This window comes from Phycodurus eques, chromosome 13, assembly GCF_024500275.1.
Source record: "Phycodurus eques isolate BA_2022a chromosome 13, UOR_Pequ_1.1, whole genome shotgun sequence".
Lineage (NCBI taxonomy): Eukaryota > Metazoa > Chordata > Actinopteri > Syngnathiformes > Syngnathidae > Phycodurus > Phycodurus eques.
The window spans coordinates 14,249,557-14,262,289 of NC_084537.1; the positions used below are offsets into that span (position 1 = coordinate 14,249,557).

Below are 12,733 nucleotides of genomic sequence, written 5' to 3' on the forward strand. Positions count from 1 at the left end.
GATACCTTCCCACAGTTCCTTGTTATTAAAGTTTGTGCTGCTATCAACAAGGAATGTTCCAGACCACTTTTTTCAGACTGTACAAGTACTCACCAATACCACTTACCACTAATATTTTTGATACATAATTTTTTAATGAACACAATTACAGATAATCCACTATGCTGAACGTCCCATGACCAAACTCAGAAAATTGGATAGCTGACTACCTGTGTAAGCTACGCTAACAAGCATTATTACGGTTTGATTACATGCTTGTTTGAAGTCCTTGCTAAAATGTTGTATTCTTTATAGCTGGTGTCTTCATGTATATCATTCATTTATACAAATATTATATAATTATGTAAACACGAACAAAGCCTAAACATAAAATATTTTCATCTTTAGTCGCTCTGTGTTGACACATTGTGTTAATGACACAGACGTTTAAAAGTCCTACGGTAGCTTTGTCACTGCCCGCCTTTGCCATTCACACGAATCGGGAGGAAGTGCTTGGACTCGTTTTGCCAAATGCAGAAGTAGGTTGCGCATATACCGGATTGTAAACAAAGCACACGTTGAATTGATGATGTGACAAATCACTGCAGTGTAGCGGCAAATAATGGCGAGGAGGATTTACCCGGTAAAATTTTGGGGGGACCTTAAGTATCAGTTGGCCTTAAGTATCGGTGGCTGGTATCGCCAACCTTTACAGGTACCTGATATCTTAAATTAAGGCCATATCAGCCCAATACCATTACCTGGTATCCTTACTCACCCATCACCACTATTAACATTACTTTAGCCAAATATTTATCCCTTTTAAGAATAGTAATGTCCTAAAAGTTGCATACATACATAATATAAGGATTCAATGTAATTATCCCAATACCTGACACATAACATTACCAATTGTCTTCCAGAATCCAACCACATTTGCACATTTCCAAAATATATGTGAATGGTCTACAATACATTAACTTCACCACCTTCACGCCAACATCTTTGATGCGTCTGTAGATGTTTGGTTAAATTTCAACTTTGGGGTAATTAAAAAACAAACACACAAGATTCTTCCAGGCAAATTCCTTCCACGTTCCGAGAGCAGGTGGTTCCACATTTTTAGCCAATCTACAGTGCCGTGAAAAAGTGTTGGTCCCCTTCTCAAATTATTATATTTTTATATTGTTTCCCCACTTTAATGTTTAAGATAATCAAACAAATGTAAATATCAGACAAATATAACCCAAGTGAACTTAAAATGCTGTATTTAAAAGGTGATTTAATTTATTAAGGGAGAAAAAAAAAAACTATTCAAAGTTACCTGGCCCAATGTGAAAAATAATGGCCCCCTAAACCTAATAACTGGTTGGGCCATCCTCAGCAGCAACAACTGAAATCAAGCAATGAGTCTTTCACATCTCTGTGGAGATATTTTGGCCCACTCTTCCTTGCAGAATTGTTGGAGTTCAGCAGAAATGGAGGGTTTTTGTTTTTCACATTTATAACATGTAATAACCCAAAGACTGCTGTCTTTGTATGCTTTAGTTATGATTTAAATAACTCAGCACCATGTATTTTCATTAATGGTTTAAATGAACCTTGTTTCCAGGCATCCGGAACCAGGGTGGCATGGAGGACACCTGAGGCTCAGAGGAGCACACTTTTGGACGGCTTGGTCTTCTTACAGAAGCCCAGGTGACACCGCTGCATGAAGTTAGCAGTGGAAGTGTGTTTGGATGAAGTCCAGCTGTACAGGCTTGTGTCCTAAGGCAGCATGGATCCTTGACAGAAATGTTGTGCTACATTGCCTTAAACCAGGGCTTGTTGCCCCTACATAAGGCTGAATTGTATTAAATCCATACATAGCTGAGCGTAGAAAACAAACAAAAAATATATTTTTTCGTTGAAGTGCATTTGTCTCATACAAAAGGCACGTGAAACACTAAGACAGTAGACCCAATACATTTTCACCTTGATGTGCAACTTTTGATTTAATAGAACAATAATGTTTACAAATCTGGTCTGATCCCCATCCCAGCCTAATTTCTCCCTCGCCCACGTTCAGTATTTATCATTATTACCTCTCATTTTCGGGCCAAGAGGTTAACATTGGATTTCTCTCCGGCACCAAGAAGATTTGTACTTTGTACAGGAGGCTCAATCGGTGGATCAGTCATGAGTATCGGAGAGATACATCACCTGAACTACCTGAATGAAAATGAACTGATGGAGATGGACACGTTCATTCACCGCATCGACTCCACTGAAGTGATTTATCAGCCGCGCAGGAAGAGAGCAAAGTTGATAGGAAAGTACTTGATGGGGGATCTGCTGGGGGAAGGATCGTATGGCAAAGTGAAAGAGATGCTGGACTCAGAAACCCTCTGCCGCAGAGCTGTCAAGATACTGAAAAAGAAGAAGCTGAGGAGGATTCCAAATGGAGAAGCCAATGTGAAAAAGTGAGTGTCCTGACTTGTTTTTGTTTAACATGATGCTCAAATAATGTATATAAATATCATAACTTCTAGGACTGAAACAATTGAAGAACTTGAATAGCTCCATTACAAAAAAAAAGTAGAAGGAACAGGAAAGCTTCACTTGGATCATTTTTCCATGCATAGTAATGTTACTGCACATGCATGCACCACTCCATGTGGAAATAAATTTGCACGATGGTGGCTAACCAGGAGGAAAAAAAGTCCATAAAAGACAGAATGTCTAAAGTGTGTTACCATTTCAAACTTACAAAAGAATAAAGTCGATACACCATAGTTGGGCTAACGGAAATTAGCATCGATATAATGGTAGTTATAAACATTCAAGCAACTGCTACTTTAACACGCACGGAGCAGCAACACATACAAGCAGAGCATACAAAAGTACTCACAAGTGTATATTGTCTCGGTTGTATGGGAGCCAAGACTATTGACTACTACTACTACTACTGGAGCTCATTTGGGTACTTTCCCTGCCTCAGTTGTGTACCTTCGCTGCCTCTCCTTCTTATCCTTAATTACGCTGCATGTCTTACAGTAGACCTCAGTGCAGCCCGGCATGTTGCGGCACAATGGGGTGGTACTCGGAAGATGCACAACTCTAAATTCGGACTTGCTTCAATACTAAACGTTTGCTTAGAGTCTGTGATATAGAGGAGATGGAAATGATAAACTGTGATATCGCTGAGGAGCACTGTATACAGAAACTACCAAACCAATTTCTAAAATTTTTTTTTATTTGATATACCTTTAAAAACTTATTTTGGTCTGAACAGAGGCTGTTGTTTCTGTTTTTATGGTTGTCTATCAGCAGCAGACCCATGAGCTGCTGCATATTAGCCTCTGGCCAGTTCACTCAGAAGTGTCAGCTATTACAGCTAACGTTACGTCATATAGCAGAGACTTAAATAGTACTCTGTGCTGTTTTATGGCTGGTTGGGTCTGTGGTCGTGATTCTGAGATGGTAACAGTGATTACGATACGGTTGTTACCACAGCTTGAACCATGGTGACAGTCAGCCAGAGCATCTGTCACCATGAGTTTAAACTGTGTACATTAGTTCAGTCTCTAGAGCGGAATACTGTGTGACTTTATTGTATATTAACAGATCATGGCCTAATTTGTCCATTTGCTTTAACGTGTAGTGATCATCATGCAATGTGAGTGCAAGGACATGGATACAAAAAAAATAATAATACAATATTTAAAACAAAGGATAAATAGTGCGGCGGCACGGTTGCCGACTGGTTAGAGCGTCAGCCTCACAGTTCTGAGAAGCGGGGTTCAAACCCCTGGCCCCACCTGTGTGTGGTTTGCACGTTCTCCCCGTGCCTGCGTGGGTTTTCTCCAGGCATTCCGGTTTCCTCCCACAGCCCAAAAACATGCACGTTAATTGAAAACTCTAAATTGCCCATAGGTGTGAATGTGCGTGCAAATGGTTGTTTGTTTGTATGTGCCCTGCGATTGGCTGGCAACCAGTTTAGGGTGTACCCCGCCTCCTGCCCGATGATAGCTGGGATGGGCTCCAGCACGCCCGCAAACCTAGTGAGGAGAAGTGGCTCGAAAAATTGATGGATGGATAAATAGTGCAAGAAGACATAGAATATAATTGTATTCTAAGTAGTGTAACAATATAATTGTAGTCTTAAGTAGTAGTATTAGTGGTATCATTAGTAGTAGAATAGTTGAGATGTATCACTTAAACATACTTCCTTGACACCTATTGCTAATTTCCTTTGAGCCAGGACTTTAGCTGCATCTTAGGGCATGACAGAGTGGTGCTCAGCGCTTTTAATATACACTGATTGAAGTCGTACCACTTGTGTTACGGATTCTGACGAATAGCCTCTCATTAAGGCATTCAAATATTTTTTTAGTGAGTTTGCGATATTTTTCTCTTCTTTCTGACATAGGTTATAGGTTGACAAAACTGCAATGTGAAACAAACAAGCATTATTAATAATTTGTCTTCCCACATCTCGTCTCCCTCTTGCAGTGGCTGAAATAAGTATTTAACAGGTCACCATTTTTCTCACTAAATATACTTCCAAATGTGCTATTGACCTGAAAATTTCACCAGACGTTGGGAACAACCCAAGTAATCCATACATACAAAGAAAATAGAACAAATAAGATCAGAAATTAAGTTGTGTGTAATAATGTGAAATGACACAGGGAAAAGGTATTGAACACGCCAGCTGGTATTTATTTAATACTTTGTACAAAAGCCTTTGTTTGCAATGACAGCTTCAAGATGCCTCCTGTATGGAGAAACTAGTCGCGTGCATTGCTCTGGTATGATTTTGGCCCATTCCTCCACACAAGCAGTCTTCAAATCATGAAGGATCGGTAGGCTTCTTTTATGGACCCCGAGTTTCGGTTCTTTGCATAGATTTTCGATTGGATTCAAGTCAGGTGATAGGCTTGGCCATTCTAGCAGCTTTTATTTTTTTCTTTGAAACAAATTGAAAGTTTCCCTGACACTAAGTTTTGGATCATATTCCTGATAAAATGTCCACCCTTGTTTAATTTTCATCATCCTCATAGATTGCAGCAGATTTTTGTCAAGAATGTCTCTGTACATTTGCCCATTCATCCTTCCTTCAATAATGTGAAATCTACCAGTACCATTTTCTAAAAAGCAGCCCCACACCATCATGTTCCCACCTCCGAATACTCACTGTTTTCCTTGTGACAACAGTACCTACTAATTCCAGGTCTTTTTGAAGCTCTCCACCGGAGGTCATTGGCTCTTTGACAACTCTTCTGAATATTCTTTGCACTCCTCTGTCAGAAATCTTGCAAGGAGCACCTGATCGAGGCAAATTTATGGTAGTATGATTGGCTTTCCACTTACGTATTATGGCCCCAACCGTGGTCACTGAAATGTTCAGAAGCTTAGATATACGCCTGTAACCAAAGCCATCATTATGTTTTGCAACAATTAGTTTGCTATGGTCTTGAGACAGCTCTCTGCTCTTACCCATCATGAGATGTGTCTTGACTCACACCTTGGCAATGAGACTTTTATGTAGGCCATCAATTAGGACTGAACCAGCTAATATTCATTTGCACTGACAAGGGGTTGGATTGGTGTTTGATTATTGATAGATTTTAGGTGTTGTCTTGGCTTTCCATGCCTTTTTGCACCTCTTTCTTCATGTGTTCAATACTGTTTCCCTGTTTCAGTTCACATTTTTACACACAACCTAATTTATGAGTTTATTTGTTCCACTTTCTTTGTATATATGGATTACTTGGGTTGTTCCCAACATCTGGTGAAGTTTTCAGGTCAATAGCACCTTTGGATGTATATTTAGTGAGAAAAATGGCGACATGTTAATTATTTATTTCAACCGCTGTATCTGTCTTATTGCCCTCTGATTCAGCATTTCTGGATTTCCGATTTTCTTGCAGAATATCAGAGGATTTAATCACACCACACATCATTAAATATTACTGCAGCCTGCACTAATTATAGAGGAAGCACTAGGGAGCAGTCGCACAAGTTCACGAAGGGAAGAGAGTCTTCAAGATGGCATGTATAAAGAGCGCAAACAGTGCATCTGTTCTATTTGGTGGAGGTCTCAAGCAGGATACTTGAGCCTGTCGAGGCCTGTGTATATGTGGATGTCGTCGTGTCTCCCTTTGCTCTCAGTTCTGTCGACTAAGCAATGTCATTTCCATGACAACATTCAAGGCTAGACACGCCTTTGTTGGGAATGATAGCCCCGCACAAATTATCTGCGCACCTTCTACTAGATAAACACCAGTACCAAACACCAGAATATACATATGTCAATCAGCTCTTTATAAGAGATGCCTTCAGAATCAGCTCTGAATTTATTTTAATTTAAATAAATGTAGTTTTATTATGCATGTGAATAAACGAGGGGGGGGGGGGGGGCTGTCTGGTATTTGCTGAAAATCTTGTTTATTCACTTTTTGTGCTCAGGCCAAATCAATAAATTTATTACTATGACACAATCTGTTGTAATGATGGTGTTGTTAGGTTAAATTAATTGATAATGCTTTTTAGTCTGTGTTTGAGATGTTTTGTTGGCAGTCCTTGAATGCACCTCATACACTCAAATATATGAGAGTGCTTTCTATCTCTATCTATCTCAATGCAGCTACTAATACTATTGGTAGTAACCCGTGTAGTTTACGTTTGACGTGACAATTTGGCTGTGTTCCCTAACTTTTACTATTTTGGTGTGTGCCTGTGTGTGAATTCCATAAGTTGAGTGTAATGACATAATACTATTTGTGTAAAGTGTTAGTGATTATAGTTTGCCAATGTAAGATTCCACGTCAGTTTGTGCTAGCGTGGTATTTAGTATGTAGTACTAGTATGCTAGCTATTACTATTGACGAGCTTCATGGGAAGGTGATTTGTTTGTGTTGCATAATTTAACTAATTCACTGCCAGATGTTTTAAGAGGTCCCCATATTGCCGGTCATCTTAAATCATTGTGACTGATTTTTCAAGACCCACAGAATAGTCTGCTCTGTGACTATGTAAGCACCAAACCTACCAAAACTAAGAGTAGACTCTCTTCTTTCACCACAAAAAAAGGTTTGTTTCCCTGACTCACTGCCTTTCGCCACTGACTCCATGAACTGCGTCATCTTCTATCACAATCGCGACACACAATTTCTACTAACTACTGTGGGACATACTCTGTTTATACCATGCATATAGTATACATACTCTATGTGAATGAGAGGTGACTAAACTTCATGATTGTGTACCTTTTTAGATGCATGGTGTTGGTGCTTTGTGGTCCTCTCTATTTTAAGTGCTTTGCTGCCATCTTATGGCATCTATACACAATTACAAACCCCTTCTCGGCAGGCTGGTGTCAATTATTTGCAGATTTTCACTACAGTATTTGCAGCAGGTCTCAGTCCCTATCCCCCAGGAATAGTGGGGGTTCACTGTATTATAAACTCTCACAGCTTAGTGATGAATGTTGAGCTTCCCTGGGGTTTTGATATGATGGTTTTGAGTGTTTGTAAAAATATTGTAAGTAACTAAATGTTCATCTAAAATCCTTTGATTAATCATTTCCATGTTTTTGACTTATTTACAGGGAGATTCAGCTGCTAAGAAGACTCCAACACAAGAATGTGATTCAGTTGGTGGACGTTCTATACAATGAAGAGAAGGAGAAAATATATCCTTAATCCTCTTGATCACTTTTTAAGGGGTTTGGTAGCGTTTTTCTTTTGTAAAGAGTCTCACTTCAATTATTAAAAGCTAGGTAAAAGATGCACAGAGATTGCTGTTCGTTAGGTACACATGTATGTTTAGTGTAAATAGATACAAAACGCCTCTTAGATAAAAGAAGTTACCAGAATAGTGCAAACAAATGCGCAGTTGTACACCACCGCAAATTACAACCACAATTATAAATGTACTTTTAATTAGGGCTGCACGATATGGGAAATAAATGACTTTTATTCATTTATTTATTTATTTTTATAACCCTGCGATATATATTGTGATGTGAAATGATACAGGATCAGTGTTGGGAATGTTCTGTTCATCGTTCCAAAAATGAACGAGTGCAGTTTTATATTCAACATTTTTAACTAAATTTACCAAAAACGAACTAGTTCATAGTTCTTTTTTGTTCCGCCCATATTTTGCTGACGGGCTGTTACCCTCAAAATACTGCCATTTCATTTCCCCACTGTTGGTACACATTCAGTCCACACTTATAGTCAGCTGCAGCTTTCACCCTACAATTTCCAAATATGAGGAAAAACGTTTTACTTAAATGTTTTTTTAAAAATGAAATTAAAACAAAAACAGGACTTTGGTCCTTAATGTGCAAACAAAAACACGCAACACAGTATGACAGGAACGATGGTGACATTGATTACTTTGCATGCCTGGCAGCTCTGGCTGATTATATTAATGAAATAATTTATCTATTTTTATATTACAAAACAAAATAAATTCCATATTATCACAATGTAATCATACATTGTTTTAACTAAAGCATCCCGATTTTCATAGTAATCCATTTTTACAATCATGTACTTTATTACAAAAAAAACACGTTCACTCCGATTTACGCAGTGTACCTGAACGCACCTCGCTCACTGCCACGTGGCTGCCTAGTTTCACTCTGAAGAGCGAAATAGGAAATGCAGCAGGTGTACAATCTTTTTACCTTTTCAGCATGTCCAAACAGGTCCCTCTGCTGGTCACCTTTAATATTAAAGTTGATTCACTGTATATTGCAGTACACTAACATCGCAGCAGACCCTGCGATGTGACTATTGCGCACACGTACATCGCGATGATGATGCTCAAAGAAATTATCATGCAGCCCTATTTTTATTGTAGTAACTCAGTGTCTTAGCATCTAAAGCCATATATTTGACCTCAGCTTTTGTATTAGAGCTAAAGATAATGTACATGTTTACCTAAAGTTGTGACCAGTGATTGTATTGCTTGGATTTTTGAATGCCCTTGACTTGTGACATACGTATATGGTGATGGAGTATTGTGTGTGCGGGATGCAAGAAATGCTGGACAGTGTCCCGGAAAAAAGGTTTCCTATATTTCAAGCTCACGGGTACGGGTTGTCGTTTCTCTCGCTTTTCTCACCCCCACTTTTTCTGTATTTCTGCTATTTTTAGACTCATCCTCTGCAACAATAGCTCCAGGCCTAAATTTAGATCCTGAACCACTGCGCTTGTACATTTCAAATAACTGCCGGATGATTGCATGAATATGTAATCACCTCTCTCAAAATGCAAAAGTTCTTAAGTGAGGAACCCTAATCTGTCCACCTTGTTTAATTGTTGGCTAGCACACTTGGTCACGCACCTTTTTGTTTCTGCAGGTACTTTTGCCAACTCTTAGATGGCCTTGAATATTTGCACAGCCAAGGAATTGTTCACAAAGACATTAAACCAGGCAATCTGCTGTTGACCACAGATGGAGCACTTAAAATCTCTGACCTGGGAGTAGCAGAAGTAAGATCACCCATCTAAATTTCTTTCATTTTGTGAAACCAGAAGGAAGTGTACAAAATAGACTGAGATGGAATGCGTGTTGAGGTTTACTTTGCTTCACATTTGTGTCCAGGCCCTGCACCCATTTGCAGAGGACGACACGTGTCGCACCAGTCAGGGCTCTCCGGCCTTTCAGCCTCCGGAGATTGCCAACGGCCTGGACACCTTTTCAGGTTTTAAAGTGGACATTTGGTCAGCGGGAGTAACACTGTGAGTAGTCACAGGTTCTATCACCCTTCTGCACTGTTTACAAAACTATTCGTCCTCTTATTTGTATTATTCTAGCAAACTATACAAGTTAGTGAGGTCTCAAAAATGTTTATTTATATATATATATATATATATATATATATATATATATATATAGCCTTTATTTTTTTTATCTAAATAACAGGAAGGAATAGGTATGTAGTGACAAACAGTGACAGCTAAAAAGTGAGTGAGTAGCATGTAGGGCTGAAACAATTACCGTAATTTATCGCGTATAATGCGCACCCATGTATAATATGCACCCTAAATTGACATCAAAATTCTGGAAAACCCTTCTACCTATGTATAATGCATTTTTACAATGCATGATTTTGCTTCTACCCATATGATCAAAACATGAAGTATTATGTGTATTTTGTTAGGTTTTTTTCAGAGAATTATTGTAAAGAAGTTAAGCACCTGGTTTGAACACTTAATCCTTATTTTAATTTACTTGCTCTTATTTTGAAATTCACAGCGCTACTTTTATTTAGTAAATTAGAAAACACACAGTTGTGATCATGTTTGATTACCCAGGCAGAATTTGTAAGATGGGTACAATTCTGTAAAGAAAACATGAATGACCATGCGAAACACATTTTATTTTAATGGGATTCAAATTAATCGGTCAAGCATTTCAGAAAAGCATTATCATTAAATATAACATAACCATAAATAAATTAATGATGGCTGTTGTTCAGTCATCAGTCATATTTAAATAAAAAATAAAAAAATTCACAAATTCTGCCAGGGTATATAAACTTATCAACACAAATGTACATATATGCAGTCATACGTACCCCTGTTATATTGGCGACACCTTTTTTATAACCACTAGGTGGCGGTGGCATTTTGGAATGAAAGTATACAGCTTTTTCCTAACCACTCGATGGCGGCATACATTTATACAATGTGAACGTTTTTTCCATTTGCCCCTATACCCATGTATTATGCGCAGTATTGACTTTTGACAATTTTTTTTTTGGGGGGGGGGTGTGCATTATACACGGGAAATTACGGTAATCGAATAAGTTGAATAATTCGATTAAAAAAAAGTTGATGTAAATCTCTGCTTCGAAGCTTCGCAGTAATAATTTTTCCACACAAATTAATGTTACGGCAGTCTCAAATAAGTTGGTATGATGGCAGCAAACCAGAAAGAGAGACCACATAAAAGACAATGCTCAAAGTTTGGGATCATTTCACACTCAAAAAACGAAGATAAAGTGTAATGTGTCTCCTACAAAGCAGAACTATCATACACAACAGCGCATCCACGATGACCATTACAAAATAACAATTTTAGCTAATTCAGTATGGCCTTATAGCCTACCACTGCTAGTTAAAACATATTGTACTACGTCCAAAAGTGGTCAAGATAGACACAGCTGCCAATGCACTTTGTTGAACAAACTTTAAGAAAATGAACACTTATTAAGCAAATTCTTATAGGAGTTCCCATGCCCATAACTGACGCTCATGCACTCAACAGTCAACACGCAGACATGCCAACTCTACACTCTCATTTGCTGACTCCCACATCATTCACCAGGCTAGGCCCCACCTTCTAAAGCCACACACCCACAAAGTCACAAATATTATAGTGTGGAATGCGAGTGGACAACAATAATACTTCTACCTCATTTGCACATTTTGATGTTTCATAATGCATAATTCGGCGGCACGGTGGACAACTGGTTAGAGCGTCAGCCTCACAGTTTTGAGGACCCGGGTTCAATCCCCGGCCCCGCCTGTGTGGAGTTTGCATGTTCTCCCCGTGTCTGCGTGGGTTTTCTCCGGGCACTCCGGTTTCCTCCCACATCCCAAAAACATGCATGCTCGGTTAATTGACAACTCTAAATTGCCCGTAGGTGTGAATGTGAGTGTGAATGGTTGTTTGTTTGTATGTGCCCTGCGATTGGCTGGCAACCAGTTCAGAGTGTACCCCGCCTCCTGCCCGATGACAGCTGGGATAGGCTCCAGCACGCCGCGACCCTAGTGAGGAGAAGCGGCTCAGAAAATGGATAATGCAAAATTCCTTATTATCCGATTTCTTGATTAATCAATGGGGTGCGCAATAGTATAATCGAGCCTAAAAATATTCTGTAGCTGTAGCCCTATATTAGTTTAGTAAAATACCATTCAAAGATATAGCAGTGATTCCCTTGATGTTTCCCTCCATTCAGATATAACATTACTACAAGTCTTTACCCGTTTGAGGGGGACAACATCTATAAGCTATTCGAGAACATTGGAAAAGGAGAATTTACCATTCCTGAAGAGTGTGGACCCCTCCTTTCAGACCTGCTGCGAGGTGAGTGTTGTGTCTATCTGATGTTCTCGGTGGGGTTTCAAGTCCAAGATGTTTGTTGTCGTAGCTCTGTATCTTCCTATTACTTTCATAGACAGCAGCATTCATTAAAGGAAAATGTTATGGAAACAGACTTTTTGGGTGCGGCACAAATAGTTGTGCCTCAAGTGTGAAATAAAAAATATTTTTGCTGCCAATTCTCAAAAATGTGTCTGAAGCTTTTTAGATTTGACCACAATTGTGCTATTAGTGGGCATTAGGGCTGCACGATATATTGTTTGTGCACAATATATTGTTTGAGCATCGTCATTGCGATGTTGGTGTACAATTGATTCAATTGTACTGAATCAATTGTAATATTAAAAGTGATCAGCAGAGGGAGAGGTTTGGACAAACAAATAAGATCGGTAGAGATCAGTTTCGGTAAATTATAACTCTTCAAAGAACATACGGAGCAGCCCAGAGTGTTGTATACTTACTCCTTGTATGACAACTATGAAAGACGACGTGGGAAACAATGTCCACCTGCTCCCATTTCTTATTTCGCGCTTCAGAATGAAACTACTGCAGGCATGCACGCCGTTGGTGCATTCGTGGACGCTGCATAAATGCAAGCAAATATGTTCCTTGATTCTTTTGTAATATAATACATATTGTAAAA

At 39.0% G+C, this 12,733-nt stretch overlaps 1 protein-coding gene across 3 annotated transcripts in view; it reads left to right on the forward strand.

Moving 5' to 3' along the window:
* Positions 1-12,733, forward strand: part of stk11 (serine/threonine kinase 11) — a 28,681-nt gene that overhangs the window by 1,051 nt on the left and 14,897 nt on the right. The window contains exons 2-8 of one of the 3 annotated variants that reach the window (XM_061694564.1): positions 1,592-1,677; positions 2,115-2,441; positions 7,574-7,657; positions 8,981-9,070; positions 9,341-9,473; positions 9,586-9,722; positions 11,948-12,075. In XM_061694564.1, the coding sequence (XP_061550548.1) occupies positions 2,158-2,441; positions 7,574-7,657; positions 8,981-9,070; positions 9,341-9,473; positions 9,586-9,722; positions 11,948-12,075 (856 nt within the window). In that variant the 5' untranslated portion in view covers positions 1,592-1,677; positions 2,115-2,157. Of the gene's footprint in view, positions 1-1,591; positions 2,442-7,573; positions 7,658-8,980; positions 9,071-9,340; positions 9,474-9,585; positions 9,723-11,947; positions 12,076-12,733 lie in introns of all 3 variants that reach the window. The other 2 variants (XM_061694563.1, XM_061694562.1) reach the window with 2 other exon arrangements.